Raw genomic sequence first — 22514 nt, forward strand, 5'->3', positions numbered from 1 at the left:
ATCACAATTACCTAAAATTCAAGATGGAAACGTAATTTTCTGTTGAAAGTGCTTCCTTTTGGGATTGCATCAGCATCTCATGTGATCCCAAAGTTACAAGCAGAAATGGGAGCTGACCTGTACCACAAAAGCATCCTGGTCTACCCTTACCTAGAGAGCTGGCTTATAACAGTTAAAAGGGCGACACAAAACTATCAATTTCCTCCACCAACTGGTTTCTCAATCAAGGAACAAAAATCCAGCCTCAATCCAAACCAATTCTACATTTTCTTAGGAGCCATCTTGGATACAAGGAGAGCAATGACTTATCCCTCTCAGGAAAGGGTACGGGCTCGTCCAGCTAAACTCATATAGACCAGTCAGGCATTAATGTGGCAAGAAGCCCCGAGACGGCGGGCCATTACGGCCTAAGGTAATGCCCCTGGGGCTCACAGCGACAGGCCCGAGCCCGAGCCTGAGCGTAGCGAAGTTTATATTGAGCCTGATAAGCGTAGCATATTCCCCAAATTTGTTTTACTATTTTTGGAGGCCCTTGGGAGTGTAGTCAAGCAGGGCTGGAGTTTTCGATCTTCAGGGATGAATATTCGCAGACCTAATCACCGTAGGTAAGTCTGTCATAGCTCCAAAGTGGGCAAGAAATGTATGGTACCTTGACCTCAAAAGCATATCAGTGTGCCCACCAATCAAGTTGCGTGCAGCACACAACTTTCTGATGCAACATCATCTGCAGATAACACAACCAAATCCACAAACCTGGCGGCCTGGCCCCCGAGGTCACAAAGTTTGGCCACTTATCCCTGCTGTAGTGATCTATGGAAATACTGCACGAGGCAAGGAAACAAAACACAAGACACTGCTACTTCAAAAAATGGAAGTGGTTTGTAATTTATGTATGTAGAAACAGATTAATCCATTTGATTGTTCATCTGCAGACATTTCCTTGACTAAGATTTACTATACAACTCTAAAAGTACACTTATCTGCACTAGCAGCACACAAAACCTCACAATAAAAAACTACGAGTTCTGCTCGCAGGTGCTTTCCCGCCCGCCAGGTCAGACCTGCACCCGCGAGCAGAGCTTGGCGGATGCACCGACACCATTCGGAATGGTGCCGGTGCATCCGACCTCCCCATTCCCATTGAGCCCTGGCTCAAATGGGAATGGGGAGCATTTCATCCCGGTGCCTGCGAATGGGCAATTACCGGGTCTGGCAGGGCCGTAATGACCCAGTAATTGGCCATTCGAGGGCGCCGGAAATTTTCGCAAGTTTGGCGGGAGCCTGGCGGTTTTACCGGCAAGGCTACCACCAAACTTATAATGAGGCCCATTGTCTCTGAGTGGTGGCGATAAATCCTCCACTTTAAGGCCAAAATCTGGAGGTTCTAGCACAGGCGGCATTAGTGTCCATTGGCTGTCAGATCCTCGCTGACACCGGCACCATTACAATCAGCTTGAGCATCGCCACATTGACTCCCAGGATACCGGTATTCATTACCGCATTATCTAGTGGATACCTCTGTTAACAACCAGGGTCATCCACTTTCCCTCTTGAAGACGGTTCATGATTAATGGCCTTGATTAATTCAAGATTTTTTTCCTGCATTTGGAGATGAGCACACCATATCCTCTCGACTCAGTGATTTTCTGCAGTTACTATTGCTCATGCTTTGTACCGAGGTCTAATTGTCTCCTGACCCCCTGCCTTTGGAGAATTCCCCCTCATTTATTTTGGGGAATTTCACTACTTACTCTGCCCCGAGGAAGGCGGTTCTTTAACATCAGTGGCCTTACAGGTGGCCCGCCGAAACGTAAAAGTGGCCTCCTTGTTTGCTGGAACTCATTTTTGTTTCCAATTATTCACAGATTTTTTTCTCTTTGAGACCCTCCCTTTTCAAAAACCGAATCATGTGAAAAGTTTACGTTGGCAGACCTGTATAAATGTTTAATCAACTGAACTGAATGGTTCTTTTCATTTTTTCCTTTTTTGTTCTTGGTTTTCATTTGAACAGTCAACCAGCAGATGTATCAAATGAAATAGTTTTTGTTTTATTTATCAATTTTATGTCTTTGTTAAAAGCAATGAATTTTATGCACTTGATAAATATACTCACCTTTGTGAAATAAATGAGTGAAACCCGAGAGAAAAAAAATATGTTTTCAGTGTGACATTATATTGCTCTATGCTTCTCATGGCTACCTTGGGTTGTTTTAAGTAAGAATAATCAGGATATCCCGTATCGGATACCATGTGAATAGTTATCATAACTTTCTAAATTTAGTTTTTACGGCTTTTGAAACTTTGTTGTGTGGGCATTAGTGTCCTAATTCCTTTAAATTCTTCACAGAGTCCTATGGACTTTAACAATTGACCACAATATGATTCAAACTGGTACATACTCCAACTTAGGGTGACTTTGTGGGCTCATCAGCCTACATCACCAAAATGGCCATTGTGGCTGTGCCTTTTGGTCCATACAGATAAAGAAAGGCCACAAAAACAAAATGGCTGGGGTAGGATCTGAAAAGTACATTAGTATACCAATGATTACCTTCTAGCCACTTTGGGCTACTAATGTTGTAAAAAGGGCTATAACTATGGTGTAGCCAAAACAAAGTATAGCTGCCACCAGCCCACTCCTCAACACACTTTCAGGGTGATACAAGCACCCTGGAGTCAAAATGGGGGTTTCACATGCATCCTTTCCCTGGTGCTGGTGATTTGCATCTATTGGATTTTTGGCTTGGAGTTATCCTACAAAACGAATTGCAAACTATCCAGCTTTTTACCCAATTGTTAACAGAAGCCGTGCTGTATAAAGTGCGGTTTTACCCCATTATTCAAAACGTTTTCTCAGAGGATGGATAGAACCCCTCGCCCCAATCTCACAGAACCCTCTTTGGTTGATCTGGGCTCCCTTGCTCATCTCGGTCACTCTGGCATATTTGTGGGAATTGTTTACGCCCCTCCAATTAAAAAATGTACCAGCCACCACTGGGTGAGTGGCTGCTGGGTGAATGGGTTTGACTTTGTGCATGCAGGGCTGGGCCTTGGCAAGGGGCATTGGAGCATGGATGTCTTCTTACATGTATTACTGGTATTTCTGGGTAAAGCGAACAACTTGATGAATATTATTACAACCTAAAGAAACATGACGTAATCAGTTTTGACTTTCTGGTCGCTCATACTTGGAATCAGCTCCCTTTTTCAACTAGATCTATTCCCTGCCTGGCTCGTTTAGCTAAAAACGATGAAGACTCTTTTCTTCACTAGACGAGTAGATTGGACCTCGCCTCATCATCTTCCTGTCTGCCACTTTATTTTTAGTTCTTGTATTTCTGTCCTTTGTCTTTTTTGTGTGCCGTGAGGCCTTCGGGTGAGCCGGCGCATTACACAAAACAAAGTAAAGTACATGCAGGAGGGTTTGTGCTGGGAGGCTTCATAGCACAATGCGGCAGGCAGACTGGACATGTTCTTTCTGTTGCATGGCATCTTTTCCTCATATAAGGGGTAAGGTGAATATGATGTGTGTTCTTACCTGGGGAGGGTTGGGGCACTTGTGCAGTCAGCATATCAGTGTTTTTTTACTGCGGCATTGCGTGTTGGTTTTAATGGCAAAGTCCAGATGAGGGGTGTTCAGACATGGTGGGTGTATGCATTTGTGCAGCCAAACAAGGAAATGGTACCTTACTGTAGCATTTCTTGTTTTACTGCCGTTTAGGACAGATTCAACATAAAGAGTATTCTTACATGGTGGTGTGGGGGTTGGGCAAGCATTTGTGCAGCAACAATAATATATTTACTTCTTGTGGCAGGACATTTCTACTGGCATTAAGGGCAAAGCCAACAAGCGAATGCTGGTACAGGGATATTGACATATACTGACAGATCCAGCAGCACCATGTTTTATTATTGTATCATTACTGTGCTTAATATTACTGGCCACACGCAGAGTTGGCTGGTATATTTGGGTGTCAGGACTCAGGAGCCAGGGACAGCCCACTTGTTTATATGTTAGGTGAAATATGTAAGGTTTGATCAAAACACATACTTACATCTTAGACCTAGTGCAGTGCCTGCCGTGCCCCAGTAGCAGCGTGATCGTTGTGGTACAGGATGGCATGCAGTGTGACGCGGACCGTGCTTTGATGCCGAGCTTGGGCACACAGGGGCCCTCAGCATAGCAGGCAGGGGAGGCCCAAGATTTTGTGTTGTGCCACTGGCTCTGAGACTCAGTGGAGTTTGAGCGCATTAAAGAATACCATAGCACAGGAAATGACAGTCCATAAATGACAGCCCTATAAGCAGTTTTAGCACCACAAAAAAAGCGTGTTCAGGAGATGGTGGATGGCCGATAAAGTCAAGTGTGTAGCTGAGAAGCATCACACTCAGCTCTTCGGATTCGCATAACATCTAGTGTTCAACCTAGTGGGACACTGACCCCAGGTGTCATGGTTCCAGGGTAGAATAAATCAGCACAACTCTAATCTGATTCATCTGAGATTAACTAAATGACCAAGATCACTAGACTTTAGCTCCTAGATACAGAGTAAATGTGCTTGTTGCTCAACCAATTCAAATGTCACCTGACTCTGTAGTCTCCAGATGAAAGAAACACCCAACAGTGTTCTAAGTTCTAACCCTAAGCTCATCTTTCAACATTTCCCCTAAACATCCATACACCATCCAGTCTTTCTGCACCCAATGAAGCGGTGCACGTTTATACAATGCACACTCAAAATCCACACATGGACATGGAGAACTTGGACCCTCTGTCATTACTGCTGTAAATGTCACTCCAAAAGCATTTGCCATTCTCTAAAACGCTACCACCAGTTCCTTACATTCAACTATCCTACCTGTCTTCGCCACAAGACGTAAGTCGTCCAGGAACGGAAGTACTTGCACTAGGCTTGATTTCTGTCTGAAGGCCCATTCTGAAAATATGCCAAGTGTCACCAAGATCACCCAAGATACAGTTGCCGTTATGCTGTTCATGAAATATATCTCCTCCAAAAACGTGTTCAATAGATACAAATTATGCTGATGCATTGGCAAAAAAAACGAAGGCGGACATATTGTATTTTCCCCCTCCACTGCCTTCCCGTGCCTTATCAGTATTAGAATAAAACACACCACCAGAGGCGACTGTTGAATTTTGAAACTGCTGAATTGAGCGCTAACCAACTGATTGTGGTTTGGTTTTGTAGGGTGGGGTGCACCCTGAGCCCGAGAATCTTTTTAAAAAACTTGTTTGAAATAATGCAGCTCAAATTTCATACAAATCCGGTATAAAGCCTAACCATTTACAATTGGTTCTCTAGGGGAACGAATGAAAAAAATACAGGAGGCCAGGGCGCCAGCAGTATACACAATATATGCCTACATTGCTACAGTACATGACATTTCTATGATGCCTGGGCACACAATATACACCAGTAATTCCCCGTAGCACACGTTTTAATGGTGAAAGTGCTCCTATGGCCTATGTTAGTGAAGCCTGTAAAACATGTTTGTAAAGGAGCGGGTCATCCACAGTCGGCTTCTGGTCGGTGCCCTGCCACTCATTTTAAAGGAGTTGGGCCTAGTAGAGCCCTCAGGGAGAAACATGCAGGAGCACCCTCTGACCCTGCAAGAGCGCCCCGCATGCCCAATGACCCATGCAAGGCTGTGACATGCATGTGGAGGAAGTGCATCATCTGTATCTTAATAAGAACCAACGTTATACACCCGCAGGGGCAGTGTCCAAGCAATTACGAGCTCCACCCATCGGTCAATGCCCGCGTTCAAGTGCCAATGAGCATACTTGCCATATAGGATATGTAGCCTCTAATTCATTAGTAAATGGTACCAGGGATCTCTCTCATAATCCGCTACTGGTAGCAGATTGTTCCAACGCACATACAGCTAATGATGTTGGCATCCTTAATGCCGTGGATTGACATTAAAAGTCCCCTTCCGTGGAAGACATCCATCGTTCTGCCTTTAACCTTTCCATCCGTGTATATCCTAAAAATGAGCTTCAAATGATGTATTGCAACATAGCAGGTTTTGGGCGAAAGATGGATGATCTTGCATGGCCCGACTTTATCCACACATTTGATGTGATATGCCTACAAGATGTATGCGCAATATAGGCAGATCCAGTGGGAGGGCACTCTAATTACTACTGTCCAGCTATTAAGGGATTGAAAGGTCATCAGAGTGTCAAGGGGGTTGCGGGGAGGGGCAGGGGAAGGGAGCTCAAAACCTGGATAGCCAGAGATTTGCCATTTGAGGTCCAGCACCTCCATAGTGGCTCCCCATACATCCTTGACATTGTTTTAAAAGTACATATAGACTTTACATCATTGCCATTAATGTGTATAACAGACCCATGGATTCTGGAACGAATACTATTCACATGGCACAAAACATTGATAGATAACTGGCTTTCACATTAAAAAAAGGGAAGGGGAAGTAACGTGTGGTGATGGAAGATCTCAACGTTCAATTTGAGCGACTTGATTCCATGGAAGCTGCTCACTCCACGGAGGACTTAGCGTTTGATATCCCTGACACCAAGATACCAGAGCTGAAAGAGGAACATCGTTTTGTTCTAGAAATAGCCCATACATGGTCCAGACCCGGTGTAAGAGGACTTAATGGTCACTTTTGGGAAGGCAATTTGATTCGTCCAAGATTTAGAGGCCTAGGATGCTTGAGTCATATTGAATATAAGTTCACAGCATTACCTCATGGCACCTGGCCAAATGTTTTAAGACTGTAAAATGCCCAGAGAATGATCATGTCTCACTTACCTAAAGTTTGGGTATTTTAGCACTATCTTTACTACAGGATAAGGCGAATTTATTGTTTGATCCTCCATATATTCGTAGAGTAAACGATTTAGACTTCAACACCTTGATGCCTCTATTATAAACAGACCTATATCAATCATAGAACCAATATTGTCTGTTGATTTGGGCAAATGTGAGTTACCTATCTACTCTTTATCTCAAGTAGTGAAATGCATCTATAATTATATCTCTCAACCATCCCGCCAGATTTGAAGCAGGAAGAAAATCAGGGAGTCGTGGTGTAACAAAGAGTGCAGACAATGCAAGCAAAGGTTATTATCACTGGCTAAAATGAACTCCCCGAGAAGTAGTTCACGGTTATGATTTGCTAGGTGGGATTATAAGAATTGAATTGCTGAAAAGAAGGCATATGCTGTTAAAAAGTGGCAACACTTTAAGCTGTCTCTTAAACAACATGATTGCAATTTTCTTTTTAGAGCTAGTGAACAAAGGTTTTAGTGGAGGACCAACAGCACAGGAAGCCTGTATTCATGAGTCGGTGCGATACACAAACTTTTCTGTTCTTTATCTTGCAAATAGAGGGATTTTTAAGAGAGTGGAAGTTGAGTCGGAATATTCTTGCAGGAATCGTTAATTGTATTTGTATTGCAGTGGATCAAAAATGCGCTTTGTGCTCAGAAATCGGGGAAAGCACCTAGCCCAGATGGTAGACAAATAGCCTTCTTTAAGTGAAAAGTCTTAGTCTGTGCCCCATACTTACCGAGAGTATTTAGTGCCATAATTCATGCAAATAAAATTCCTCCCTACTGAAAAAAGCAGGGATCGTCACTCTGTACAAAAAGGGTGCAAGAGAGAATCCCACCAGCTATCGCCCTCCTACACCCAGCGGGAACCATTTTGGGGAATTTGTTATTGAACCATCTAGAAAATTTGGGCCACGTTTAATAATGATACAATCTCAAACCTCCAAGCTGGATTCCAGAAAGCAGTGAGCACCATCTAACAGACTTTTAGATTATTCTTATTAATGATTAAATATAACGTAAAAACATAATATATATACTTCAAATATTTTTCCTTTATCTCTTATTTATTCAACAAATCATGAAATTAATCAATTGTTGTACACTTAATGAAGTTGCTACTCCAAGGATACGTTCATTTCCTTGGTTATAAATTCCATAATTGTAGTTCATGAATTAAAATGTTTTGTTTGCCTTTAGTCTGTACAATGTACCATCAGGTATTACAAATGTTGTTCTTCTGTAGCTTATTACATGTGCCTTCATAAATTGGAAGTTGTATTTATCTATAATATTTGTCAGCACGTGTTTGACTTGGAGCTCCAAATACATTTATTGTGGTCTCCAGTGAGCTTCTTCAGGGCTTGCTGTCAATGTGTTCTCCGTTTGCTATAATACTTTGTCAAACAAAGGAAAGCCATCATACAAGTGATTTTCAGGCAATAGATAAAGCAAGTAACAAGATACATCCATTGAAGATTCAGTGATCATATTATCTAAGTTATGAAAATAAAAGGTGACGAATTTAAAGCAAAGATGACTTAACTAATTATCAGAAGTGAAACATGTTATATGCTGAAAGTGTTATGGCAAACAGTGAAAAAATGGACAGACGCACACCGAAGGGTGAATATCTCGAATTATCACCCACTCCACGACCCAAAGTACTCATATTAGTGGTTTTTGGCAAAAACTGCTCCCGCAGCACAAAACAACCCAGTAAACGGCTCCTTTCCAGAGGTGCAGATTCCAGGATTCCGTTCCTAGTGACTCGCACCCTGAGCCAGCAATGATTCTAGCGACCCAGGAAAGGAACAAAGGCTCTTCCCAAGATGCTGACCTTCAGGCCTGCGTTGGATATTTCGGCTAGGATGACCCCAGGAAGACGAGGGAACCTACAAAGATGGCTCGTGGTCACCCAAACAAAGGAAAGCTCTAAAGCATGAAATATCAGAGAAGAGGATTAAAAAAATGCAGTGGCGACCAATGCGCTAAAATGGCGTGCAACCTTGGTGATAAAGTCTAGCTGCCTAACTCCCTGAAACCTATGTAGGGTGACAACATCACCCTATGGCAAAATGGGGAGCCTGAGAAGCACCCCTGGGACCGGACGCCTTAGGAGCAACCCAGTACCAAATGCCTTAAATAACGTATAAAGGGTTGTTTTGGTAGAAGGACTTCAGAAGAATGCCAAAAATGCATTAATAGGTATGTGCCATGCACTGCCATAATATGTCTACATACAATCACCATTGGTCACCTGCTCCCATCTTCTGGCCAGGAAGTGCCATTATGACAATGTCTGGAAATGTCTATCCCAAACCTAAGCAAAAAATAACCTCGCCAATGCTTGGTGTATGATTTCTTTTATTTTTATTTATTTTATTGTGCATTTATAAAACACTTATACAATCAAGAAATGTGGTTCAAAGCGCCCACAGGGCAAACGGGGAGGGGACATGGGAGCAAGAGGCAAACAGAAATAAGACTGATGAACAGGAAAGAGGCGGTCCTACTAGGCCTTGTGAGCATTCAGAACTTGCAAGTGCAGAGAGGGGGGGTTAGGGGAAGGGGAGGAAGGGGAAAGGGAGGAGGTAAGTGCTGGGAGATTCCACAGAGGGGGAAGTGCTAGGGAGTCCATTGCAGGCAACAGGTAAGTGCCTGGCAGAGATCACTTGGTAAGGAGTGGCCACCTGCCAGTGCAATAAGTGCATGACAGTTCTCAAAACCCCATGGGTTTATTCCTCAGGCAGTGCCCGAGGAAGAGACCCATATGTTCTTGAATGCCAGCAGACACACATATAGATTTAGCCTGAAAAGGTATAATTTTGGTAAGATCCTGTGTTTTAAAACTGCAGTATTTTTTGGCTACAGCATTATTGCAGCCTCTATGATTATGATACAGAAGTAGGAGAATTTGGTTAAATAAGACTGCAGGGTCGTGATATGGTCCTTGGCCAAAAGTCCCACGCTCAACAATGTGCTTGGATATTGGACAAGGTGTCAAATCTGTACAAGTGTCCCGCCAGAATAGCTGAGATTGTTTTTTTAAAGTTTGGTTGTTATAAATGAGTGTTTTGAAGTATTATCTATACAATGTGCGGATTACAAAACAGTAATATAATAGAAAGAAATACCCTTTGACGTTGTGAAGAAGTTGTAAGAAACTTCCATCAGTAAGAATAAGTAGTATCATGGGCCCTTGGTGATAAAATAGATGAAATGTCTAATGTGTTTGCCACAACTCTTTGTGCAGCATTAGCAGGGTACTGCGTTCTGTCATTGCTCAACGTCTCGCCTCTATTCGATCCTGGCTCGGATAAAGTGCACTCCATTTCATCTGGCCAACCCAACTCAACTACTGACCAACAGAATTGTGCGGGATAGGTTTAAATATCCTTTAATGTGCCGCAGCATTAGTAATCTATTCTATTCAGGCTGACCCGGAATCCAGGTTTTGATACCTTGTATTGGTCTTCCTGGAAATGAGATGAAACTATGCATTGCTGATCAAGAGTCCTATAGATTCATTACACAGTGAAAAGAGTAGCAAAGCAACGCATGCTAAACCGTTCTCCAGCGATCCGATTGAGTATGTTATCTCTATCTAATATGTGGTGAAATTCAGCGTTGAAAGCAACGCAGTGTACAAGAGTGGACTATTCCCACATTCCCAGGAATCAGCCCGAGTCACTGACTTTCATCGAGACACGATACTAGTAATGCCACCGCTGATGGAGCATTTGCAATGAAGGTGGGACAACACCCACCAGAAGTGTAACTTCCATTGTTTCCAAAACAGCGGATATTGTTGATCCTCCACTTAATACGCTTCAGGCCGTGCCGAGAGTATGGTGGTATAGCAATGGCTACAACCAAGGTGATACTGGACCTTAAAGAGGGAAGCCCATCACCTGGTGTTGATAGTGGAATGTTCCAAACCCTGGCTGACAATCCCTGAAGTAGAGGAAGGTGTCACTCTGACGTCCAGCTGCAAACCTTAATTACTGTTTCATTTTGGGCTGTGTAGCTACCTCTCAGTGCCACCCATCAATGCAATAAATGGTCAAATGCACTTGTAGGTTCTGTCATGATCCATCGATCACGCCCTTTCTGGTCTTCCTGGTCTCTGGCACGTCGGGGGTTACTCGCTGTAGTACACCCAACATGGCCGTATACACGGAACGCGGTCTGTCGACCTTAAGTCCTAGGCAACACGTTCTATAAATTAGCCACTCTCAACGCTACCGTAAGCTGTGGCTTGACGTGTGTTGTAGTTCGTACTCCTGGAACAGAGTTGCTTCCTGAATTCCCGGAACCCATTCCTTACTCTTATTCCTTCCCCTCTCCTTGTACCTGTATCCTTCCGCGTTCCACGCAGTCCGCCCCCGAATGCTGCCTTCCTTCCTGGCCTTCCTGGAGTTTCCTTCATCCCGGACGAAGAAGGTGAACGAATCCTGGAATCCGAAGACGGCCGAGCGGGCTTATACAAGACCCGAACAGCACGGAAGAAAACCCCGGCGAAGGATTCCGCAAAGCAGCGAAAACAGGTGAGAAAAAGTGAAACCTGTGACAGATTGAGACGCCACCTGATTGATTTCAATAAGGACATGGAAGCGGCCATCCAGGACCTTATGCGTGGTATGCAAGAGTTGACGGCCGAAGTGCAGAACTTAAAGGCAGAGAACGCCGCCTTAAAGCAATTAGTGTTATCCCGTGAATCCGCCACGAAAGAGAGTGTAAGCCTGGGCGACGTTGTTGATAAACATGAAGGTTCCTGTCGTGATCTCGGCGTCGTTGATAAACATGATGGTTCCTGTCATGATCTCGGCTTCCAAAAGGTCAGGGTTTTCCCAACTCCCCTGGAAGCAGATCCATAACCCAGGTTCCGAGTGCCAACCAGTCCCAATTGGGACCTTTTGGACCCAGTCCTGGCGCCAGTGGCACCAGGCTCATAAATATGCCCAGTCCCAGCGCTGGAAGCGCCGGGCTCATAATGCTTGGGTGGACTTACCTGCAGCAGACCATGCTGCTTACTTGCCTGCCAGTTGAGCCTCTGATCCTCTTCTGTTTGGAACTACTTTTCCTGTTGGGTGGGGCAGGAGCCACTCCCTAGGTTCAAAACACTGGAACTCTTCTGGAAAGCAGGAACTCTTTTCTTACCTAGGCGTGGCTGTGGAAGGAGACATCTAAGCACTACAGGAGGCTATTTAATGGATGAATCTTGCGTTGCGTTATTCTGCATCCTCTGCAGCAGAACGCTCATCGTGTCTTCTGCATCTGATCCTGGGCCTAAGGAAAAAGGCTGACCATCCTGAATCCAGTCTTCAGCAACACCTATAAAGACAAGAAAGAACAGGTTAGCATTACGGTCTTCAGTGACAGCTCTTCACTTACCTGGCCCATCGGCTGTCACCAACGCCTCGCGCTGCATTCTGAAAGACAAAGGCTTACCTACTCTTCGTGCGCTCCGGAGGTCTTCACACTGCATTCCGGCATCTGAAAGACAAAAGCTTACCAACTCTTCGCACGCTCCGGAGGCCTTCGGCGCTGCATCCCGCATCTGAAAGACAAAACAAGGTGCGTTTAAAGACATTGGGGAACTTTAATACTCACGTGCCATTACTCCTTTCCACATCTAACCCAGTGGGTATTCCGGCACCCTGCAGCCGCTCCGAACTTGTACCTGCAAAATAAAAAGACAGTTAGAGCGCATCGTGAAGCAGGCAACAAGCGCTTACTTACGTGCTTCCAGGCGCTTCTATTCATCACACGGGCTCCATCTTCAACTCACTTCAGCCCGTCATCCACCATCGCCAGAACCCTGCAAAACAAGAGACATCATTACTAAAGACTTTAAAGACATTAGAATTACTCGAAACTTACCGTTCGTGCAGTAAACGACGGACAGCAGTCCTCTGAAGTCAAGAGGCCTGCTCCCCTTATCCAGTGAAGAAACTGGTTACAGCACCCTGCCCCGAGGCAGATGGAGAGCACGGCGTTCACTTACCTAAGGTGAGAGCGTTAACCTTCGGGGTTCTACAGGAGAAGAGAAAGGGAAGAAGAGAGAGACATTCAATAACCCAGTTCATTAATCCCATATTTTCTATCTGCAGACATCTTACCCTTCGAGTCAAACATACAGTGCACAGAGGTCCAGCCCAAAGAGCCAGCCGTGTGTTACACATCACCTTTGAAGATACGGTATACGCCCAGTCAAGACCGGCGCCTCTACGGGAATCAGGTGAGCGTTACAGTTCCGCAAAGAGCCTTCGTGGATTCCTTGATTCATGTTTGGTCCACTTCACTTTTAAGCCTTATTATTTTTCTACGCCCAGGGCTAAGGTGGGCTTTATTATCTCGCATCTTTCCGGTAATGCTTTGACCTGGGCCACCCCACTAGTTAACTCTGGGGATGCTCTCCTGGATGACTACTACGGCTTCATACAGGCCCTTAAGACCATGTTTGACCGGCCAGAACAGGTCTACAGTGCCCAGGAACGTCTACTCGACTTTCAACAAGGTACCCAGGATATGCTCACGTATGTCACACGCTTCAAACAGCTGGCTAAAGAAGCGGATTGGTCCTCTGAAGCTTGTTTTACTCTATTTCGAACAGGGCCAAACGAAGACATCAAGGATGAACTAGCCAGAGTGGCACGCCCGAGTTCCTATCAAGCCTTGATGGATCTCGCCCTACAGATTGACTTTCGCATCCAGGAAAGAAGGGCAGAGAAAAAGAAAAGCAAGTTACCACTCCAGAAGAGCCCCATTGGAATACCCTTTAACACCGAGGGCATTTCTACCTCTAGCAACGAGCCTGAACCTATGCAGCTAGGGGCATTCCGTGGACCTATATCCTCCCAGGAAAGGATGCGTAGGATCCATACCGGATTGTGCATATATTGTGCATCAGATAAACATTTAGAGAGAGGGTGCCCAATAGCCCCCCCACGGCGCTCATGAAACGCCAGCTCCCGATTCTAAATGGAGCACAGGTTCAGGAGAGAGATGCCTGCTCCACATCTATTCCATCCTTGAACTCTCCTGGACAAAATTCTTTGGTAATCTTACAGGCCTTCTTATCGCCATCCAAGAAGGAAACATATCCTATCCTGGCACTGGTGGACTGTGGGGTTATGGGGGTATTCATAGACCAAGAATGGGTCCTTAAACACCATATTCCTTACGAATCCCGGACTATCATGCAACCTGTAGAAGCAATTGATGGAAGACCTATTTCCTCAGGACCCATAACCCTTCAGACCAAGGAAATCGAGCTTGCTATAAACCACCATTGAGAAAAGATAAGATTTGGCATCATCAAGTCGGCTCCTTACCCAATGGTTCTGGGAATGCCCTGGCTTCAAAAACACAACCCATACATCAATTGGGCAGCGGGTTCCTTGTTCCTGGGTTCTGAGTTTTGTATGTCCCATTGCATAATTTCGGACCTTGTTCCGACACCATCAGAAGGACTTCCTACGACCCATCAAGGTACAATTTCAATCTCAAACATTATCCGGGTTCCGGAGATATACCAGGAATATTCTGATGTTTTCTCCTCTGCAATTGTCCAGGCGCTACCTCCCCATAGACCAGAAGACTGTGTTATAGAAACAGAACATTTTGCTGTGATTCCCTTTGGAAGGATGTTCATCTTATCCGAACCAGAAAAGAAAGCCCTTCGAGAATACCTGGATATAAATCTTGCAAATGGCACCATACGACCCTCTAAAGCCCCAGCAGGGGCCCCACTGTTTTTCGTTCCTAAGAAAGACACCCAGGAACTCAGACCGTGTCTGGACTATCGAGGTCTAAATCAATGCACCCTTAAGGATCGCTATCCGTTACCCCTGATCTCGGACAACCTGGAGGCAGTAAGGGGCGCAGTTGTTTTCACCAAGTTGGATCTCAGGGGTGCCTACCATCTGATCTGTATTAGTGCAGGAGACGAGTGGAAAACAGCCTTTAGAACACCCTTTGGTCACTTTGAATACTTGGTCATGCCCTTTGGACTTGCTAATGCCGCAGCGGTCTTCCAACGCTTCATGGATAGGGTGTTCTCAGACATGTTATTTCTTTTCGTGATTGTCTGGACGATATCCTAATATTCTCGAAGGACCCTTGCAAGCACGAAGAACATGTTAAGACAGTGTTACAACGGCTACGCGAAAACAAGCTCCTGGCAAAGCCCGAGAAGTGTATCTTCCATGCTTCTACTATACACTACCTAGGATTTGTCCTTAGTCCAGAAGGCATCGGTATGGATCAATCCAAGGTTAAGGCTATATTATCCTGGCCAAGCCCCACCTCCGTGAAACAAATCTAATCCTTCCTGGGCTTGGCTAATTTTTATAGGAAATTCATATCTTCCTTTTCCGAGATAGTCCAACCAATCATTGCCCTGCTAAAGAAAGATGCTCCCTTCGTTTGGACCACAGCTCAAGAGGAAGCCTTCCAATGGTTGAAGACTGAGTTTACCCAGGCCCCCATCCTGGCTCAACCTGATGTTAACTGACCATTCATAGTGGAGACAGACTCCTCCAGCTACGCTATTGGAGCCGTTCTAAAACAGCTATTCGGGGACAGGATGGAACATCTCATCGCCTACCTGTCACAGACATTAACTCCTAGTGAAACCCATTACTCAGTCTTGGAAAAGGAACTGCTAGTCAGCCGCCAAGCCTTCACAGAGTGGCGTCATCTACTCCTCGGAGCGAAACATCCCGTCCAGGTCCGCACGGACCATCAAAACCTACAAGTATTGCAGGCCTTGGAATGTAGGAATAGCCGTCAAGCTCAGTGGGCCTTCTTCTTTGCCCAATACCAGTTCCAGATTTGCCACGTTCCCGGAACACAAAATCTAATAGCTGATGCCCTCTCTCGCCATCCAGACTACAAGCCCGCGGGCGATCGGGCATATCCCAAGATGTTTCCTAATACAATATTTATAGCTCAAGCAAACAATCTCCTGGAAGACATTCGTATGCAAACTCAGACTTCGGAACTCTGGAAGGGTCTTTCAGAAAAGAATCAGTGGGATCTGAGAACCAAGGACGGATACTTGTTTAAAGGTAATAAACTGGTCATCCCCACGCAGAAACTACAACAAAAGATAATAAACCTCTGCCATGATACTCTTCACTCTGGTCATCGTGGCATTTCCAACACCCTCTGTCTAATACAAAGACAATTCTGGTGGCCCAGGATGAAGGCTGATGTTCAACTGTACATTGATCTTGTTCCGTCTGTAATCAAAACAAACATGACAACCAGAAGCCAGTGGGATTCTTATTGCAGCCTACACCACCAACAAGACCTTGGGAAATCATTGCTACAGACTTTATTGTTGAATTACCGCCATCCAGAGGATACACCACTATCATGGTCACCATTGACTTGTTCACTCATATGGCTCATTTTACACCTCTGTATAAATTACCATCCTCGTCAGAACTTGCTGGAATCTTCCTGAAACACATCTTCCGAGTGCATGGACTTCCTTCCAAGATCATATTGGACAGAGGACCACAGTATATCTCTCAGTTTTGGAAACACCTGCGCAGGATACTAGGAATCCAACAAGCCCTTTCCTCGGGATATCATCCCCAAACCAATGGAGTCACAGAACGGGTGAATCAAACCCTTGAACAATACCTTCGATGTTTCTCTACTAAGGTCCAGGACGATTGGTCGCTTTTAATACCAGTGGCTGAAATCGCCTACAATAATTTGGACCATTCGGCTGTTAAGACCAGCCCTTTTTTTTGTAGCCAAGGATTCCATCCTTCGGTCTTACCTTCAGTCCTTCCGCACCCTAAACCAGTTCCAACAGTCAATTCCTGGATTGAATCACTCATCAATGTACAGAGAGAAGCCAAGGAACATCTAGAAAGGGCACAAATCCAAACCAAGCACTATGCAGATTCAAGGAGAATACCAGGGCCTTCTTACACTATTGGGGATAAGGTATGGCTATCCTTGAAACTACTGCCCGACATCTCAGACCGAATAAGTTGGCTCCCCGATATTATAGGCCTTTCCCTATAAAAGAAATCATTAACCCTGTGGCCTTTCGACTCAAACTACCAGATTCCTGGTAGAAAATACATCCGGTGTTTCACAAATCTCTATTGAAGCCTTACATCCAAACCACCCAGACTAATTTTAGACCCAGTCCTGTGATTGTCGATGACCAGCTGGAATACAAAGTATCTCGAATATGTGACTCCAGATATAGGCGAGGACAACTTCAATACCTGGTGGCATTGAAGGGCTATCCCCCCAGTGAACTTAACTGGGAACCAGTTTCAAACCTAAATTCCCCCAGATTGCTCAGAAGGTTCCATCTAATACATCCAGGCAAACCCGGTGGAACGGGGTTTAGAAGGGGGCATGCTGTCATGATCCATCGATCACGCCCTTTCTGGTCTTCCTGGTCCCTGGCACGTCGGGGGTTACTCGCTGTAGTACACCCAACATGGCCGTATACACGGAACGCGGTCTATCGACCTTACGTCCTCGGCTGCACATTCTATAAATTAGCCACTCCCCTGCGGCTCTGTGCGTCTCAACGCTACCGTAAACTGTGGCTTGACGTGTGTCGTAGTTCATACTCCTGGAACTGAGTTGCTTCCTGAATTCCCGGAACCCATTCCTTACTCCTTTTCCTTCCCCTCTCCTTGTACCTGTATCCTTCCGCGTTCCACGAGGTCTGCCCCCGAATGCTGCCTTCCTTCCTGGTCTTCCTTGAGTTTCCTTGATCCCGGATGAAGAAGGTGAACGAATCCTGGAGTCCGAAGACGGCCGAGCGGGCTTATACAAGACCCGAACATCACGGAAGAAAACCCCAGCGAAGGATTCCGCAAAGCAGCGAAAACAGGTGAGAAAAAGTGAAACCTCTGACAGATTCTGTAGTCCGGTGGCCAGTCATTTCTATGGGGATCTGGCTCGTGCCAAGGACTTCCATTGGGATCTAGTGTGCTCAGGTGGAAAACTAAATGATGAATTAATCATCTATTGTGACCATAGATAGGTGGGAACAGAAACCTCACAGTGCAGGCAACCGTAACATCTCTGCAGTGCACTACCAACATTAGCCTGGATCTTTCTAAAGAATGCCTGTACTATTCTGACACACAATTTGGTGTGACAAAAGGATTTGCAGTGGCTCACCCAACCATTAACAACATAACTGAAAGAACTCTATCCCATGCCCGTTGTTAAAATCGATTTTCGAAATCAACTCTCGGGGTGGATTTTGGGAGGTCAACCTATTATGGTGAACAGGAAAGTTGCTGAAGTCTAGCCAAACCCAATCAAGGTACGTAGCAGAGCGGCATGGCCTAGACTCAGGAGGGGAGTGAGAGTGGTCTAGGGATACAATGAGGCACACACAGGGCATTCCAATAAACCCAGTTAGCTAGGTAAGTACAAAAACATACAATGATTTATTAGGCCTTTAATATACACACTAAGCAATGAAATCTCTAGAAAAGTATTGTCTCACAACATATATATACATTCACTTTTGCGAGAAAATAGAAACACATTTAATTTAAAACCAGTTCAATACAGGTAAGTAATCAGATGCAGAAAACACAGTAGAAACACTTAGGCGAAACTATAGAATAATTCCCTATTACTTCACAAATCCAGCCAATGTTGCCAGTAAGATACCAGTGGTTGCAATTCAGAGTTCTAAAAAGTTAAGGAAAGTTCAGGTAAGTAACTCTCCCAATCCCACTACACTAGGGTAGGTCCACTGGGGGATGCTTGACTAGAATACCACTGATCTAAGCCAGGAAATAATGACAAGACTTTATGCCCATGTAAACCTATTGAGGATAGGAATAGGTATGTTAATTTACCACCCTTACTCCGATTTCTCTAGAGAACACTTCAGAAATTGTGCATTCCGTTGGAGACGTGTCCTTCTGTGCTTGGTCCGGTCGAGGAAGGTTGCAGTACCTGTATTACAGTTGCAGGCACTGTCCAGCTGAACACCTTTGGGATGAAAGGAAGAAGAATTATGTGGAGCATGCCACCTCAGGAGACCTCCTGGGAGCAAAGAAGTGTTGCAATGGGAGTCAACACGATAAGGTGGTGACAGGCTATCTTCGATGGGTGAGCAAAGGAGCAAGCCCTGCACTGCTGCTGTTGGGACTCGAAGGATGAAAATGCAGGCGCACGTGTCTTGTAGGGAATTGCCCATTTTGATGGTTAAAAAGCGATCGAATGCTACATTTGACCAATTTCTGCCAGTACCATTCGATCAATTTTTTCAAAAATACCGAACATGTGGAGCAGGGGTGTCCCCCCGCTCTCCATGTTCAGTATTTCTGGCCTGAGGGGGAGGGGTTGCGTGGGTGTCCCCCACGTCCTCAATATTGGAGGTGGGGGAGCGGGAAAAAAAAGGGGCCCTGCGGCGTCCGATCCGTGTTAGAGGGACAGATCTGATGCTGCAGGGGAAGTGGCAGCGAGCAAGCATGTAAATAGGGGAGGGGGTAGTGTTAGGCACATTTAGGTTTGTTTGGCAGAAGTGCTAAGCGATTTGCGTTAAAACTGACTACAGTCAATTCCGCAGCGAATTATTACATTTCAGTCAAACAACCCCAATCCATCTTGTAGCACAAGCTGAATCTTTGAGGAGCGATCATGACTGATTGTTTGCACCGGTCCTGGGGCTGAAGCACCGACAAGGGCCTTCTTGAGATTAGGACAGAAGAGCAGGGCTTCACCGGGACTTGGCTGGAGCTGATGCTGGTGATCTGCAGCAGTCGTACTCAGGTTGTCAGAAGACTGCACTTCTTCGTAGGGGTCATGGCTCCAGCGATGATCTGGTGAATGGCTGCAGGAGTCCTCCTTTTACCCAAGATCTGGACTGGAAGCTTGCCCAGGTCACCAATGGCACCATTCAATCTGACAGTGGTTTTCCAATTGTGGATAACCGCCGACCACACAATCTGCCCAGCAACAGACACTTAGGGCATTAGATGTGAACTTGGAACAGACATCCCAGCCCCCACATCCACCCACACACACAGCCTGCCACTTTGCCCGGTAAAGCAGAAGCTTACCCTGTGAAAGGGCATATGATATATAGCAATTCCAGACCCGAGAGGGCTCGAAGATGGCCAAAGGACAAGTGAACAATTTGTGGCATGGCCACTTTAGAGTGCTAGACACTCTTATCTTAGCGTAAGGCTTCAACTTACTCCAAAAAGTCAGGTCAGCAGTGAAAGCAAAGCAAAAAGAAATTATATTCGATAGAACGCTATGGCAGGAAAGCAGCAAAAAGAGAATCTTTCCTAACACCCGTACTTTAAAGACTATGCACGGCAAGTACTGATGAAAATGCAAAGGTCCAAAACTACAACCAAAACTATCAGTCTCTTATCCAACTCACTGCACTAGAAGGACCACCTCTTCATCTTCAAACTTCAATGTAATCCACAGAGTTTTCAAAACACGGCACCTCAAAGCAATGTCCTCCAATGTCATGAGCAGGCTCTGTGCTGGACTAGTGAAGAGTTTCATGCTAAGTGTTCCCAGACCACATAGCCACCTGACTCAAAAATGGCTGCCTCGCGGGCACGGACCAACCTAAATTCCTCTGGGCCTATGCTTCACGCTGCAGGAATGACTGACAGCATCCTGCACATCCACCATGGTGTTCTTGCCATTGGCCGATCTGTTGCATGCAGGCATAGTCCATGCCTCATACTACTGTGGCTGAACCCCACGCCTGCACAATGACCTTGCTAGTTAACCTTGCATCTGCATTCCAACGTTGCTTAGGTGACTTGGAACCGACATCCTGTCTCTTGAACGCGAGGACATCCCCACACTTTTACCCACTTTTCTTGGGATGATAAACAGGTAATGTAAGGGGGGCGAGCAGGGAAATGGGGAACCGTTAGGATCTTGGGCATCATATGACCGAAGGACACTTTTCCTCTTATGGTGCGGAGGTGGTGTTGTGCCTTTGATAGAAGTCACTTACACCTGCTTTGTCTCATTTGTTTGCCGGTATGCCTGATCTAGCCCCTCACTCCAGGAGGGTGGATTTTCCAGGTTGCAGTCGCTCACACCTGCTTATCACAATTGCATATCGGGTTCCCCTTATGCAGTTCACCTACTTGTTCCTGTACTTGTTTGTATGTAATGTACCTCTCACCTCCTCCCTTCCTGCACCTCACTTCCTCCCCCTCTCCTTCTTTTTTCATGTCCAGCACTTGCACGTTCCAAATAGTCTGACGACCTAGTCAGAGCGTTTTGTTTGTTTTCTTCCCCTCGACCCCCCTCCTGCACGCTCCCCTCTTCCCCTCTCCTCTGTACACGTGCTATAGCACCTGCACGTTCCAAATGTTCCAAGACCTTTTAGGAACGTTTTGTTTTTGTTTTATACCCTCTTCCTCATCCCTATTCTGCCCCCTTGTCTTGAGGCGCCTTGAAACACAATTCTTGCTGTATAGTGTGCATTACAAACAAGCAATACATAACACAATATAAATAATTGCTGAGGCGATCTGATGAAGACCTGATAGGGTCTTACATTCTATGTTTAAAATGTGGGAATGTGTCTCAAGGTTTGTTTCTTGACCGGTACTTGGTGCCACTGCTTTTGAGTTGAATACTTTTCCCTGGCTTACTGTCTCCACACTGGATCAGGTTCCTGGTGTGATTATCCACAAGCTTGGTATGTTGCTTAGGCATCACGGTATCAGCGCCTCTTAGTGATGCCAGTATATTAAACACAAGCGCGTCTTATGAGAGTCTCATGCCTAGCGTATGAGAACTTGTGAGAAAGTATTGGAAAACAGTAGCTTTATAAGAACCTTCAGTACAGGGCAACCATTTTGTTATTCTTTTTTAAAGTATTATAAGTAAAAGGTATGATTTTAGGATAGGTATGCTTGTAGGTCTGATTCACTCCCCACCCTTCCTGAGAGTAGGTGATCTGCTGCTCTGCACGGTTTCCTCCCCTGGTTGCTAGTAGATTCCTTGTTGCCCATTGCCCACCCGCCCCTGTTGTTCGCTCCCCGCTCCCATTTTCTCTGCTTCCCTCACTGTGTTCTTCCCCCCATGATTGTAAAGCGCTCCATTGATTGCTTCCCGAAGCAAAGTATCTGCTCAATAAATACCATAATACAAATGTTTGTAATGTCTGAATGAACAATTCTAGGAAAGCCAGTGGGGAATGCTTTGATGGGTAACCTTTCACCGTTGGGTATGTTTCCCATACTCTGTGGTGGGAATGAGTGTCATGTCTTGTGTCATGTTGGGGTGGTAAAATGTTCTGTACTCCGGTGGCAGTTCCCACTCCTGGGCGTCTTATCAACATGGGCTCTGTGCCTCTTTTCTGACTGCTTTCCCCTTTACCTTTTAGCTCCTGTTCTGCTTCGGGGAAGACTGCAACTCCAACACAGCGATCCCGCTTCATTTCTACCACCTCTTCTTTGCGCTGCTCACCGGCTTCCTTTTTGCATCTCATCTGCCGGAGCGGTTGGCCCCAGGGCGCTTTGATTATTTTGGTAAGGAAGCCATAAAATGACATGCACAACGTACCACTTTTGCATCCAGAAGAATGCTGATCACGGTTTGCCGCTTTTCACCATTTCCCGGCTATTCGTGGCCCACTTGAGATTTGATCCACAATGACCAGTACTGTTAAGATTAAGCGGGT

General features: G+C 45.5%; 1 protein-coding gene across 1 annotated transcript in view; it reads left to right on the forward strand.

Moving 5' to 3' along the window:
• The window catches only part of PAQR6 (progestin and adipoQ receptor family member 6), a 107469-nt gene that overhangs the window by 80744 nt on the left and 4211 nt on the right, over positions 1-22514 (forward strand). Inside the window, exon 7 of the mRNA XM_069607114.1 lies at positions 22218-22362. Coding sequence (XP_069463215.1) covers positions 22218-22362 — 145 coding nt within the window. The remainder of the gene's footprint in view (positions 1-22217; positions 22363-22514) is intronic.

The sequence above is a fragment of the Ambystoma mexicanum genome, chromosome 1p, assembly GCF_040938575.1.
Source record: "Ambystoma mexicanum isolate Mex_15411 chromosome 1p, UKY_AmexF1_1, whole genome shotgun sequence".
NCBI classification, from domain to species: domain Eukaryota; kingdom Metazoa; phylum Chordata; class Amphibia; order Caudata; family Ambystomatidae; genus Ambystoma; species Ambystoma mexicanum.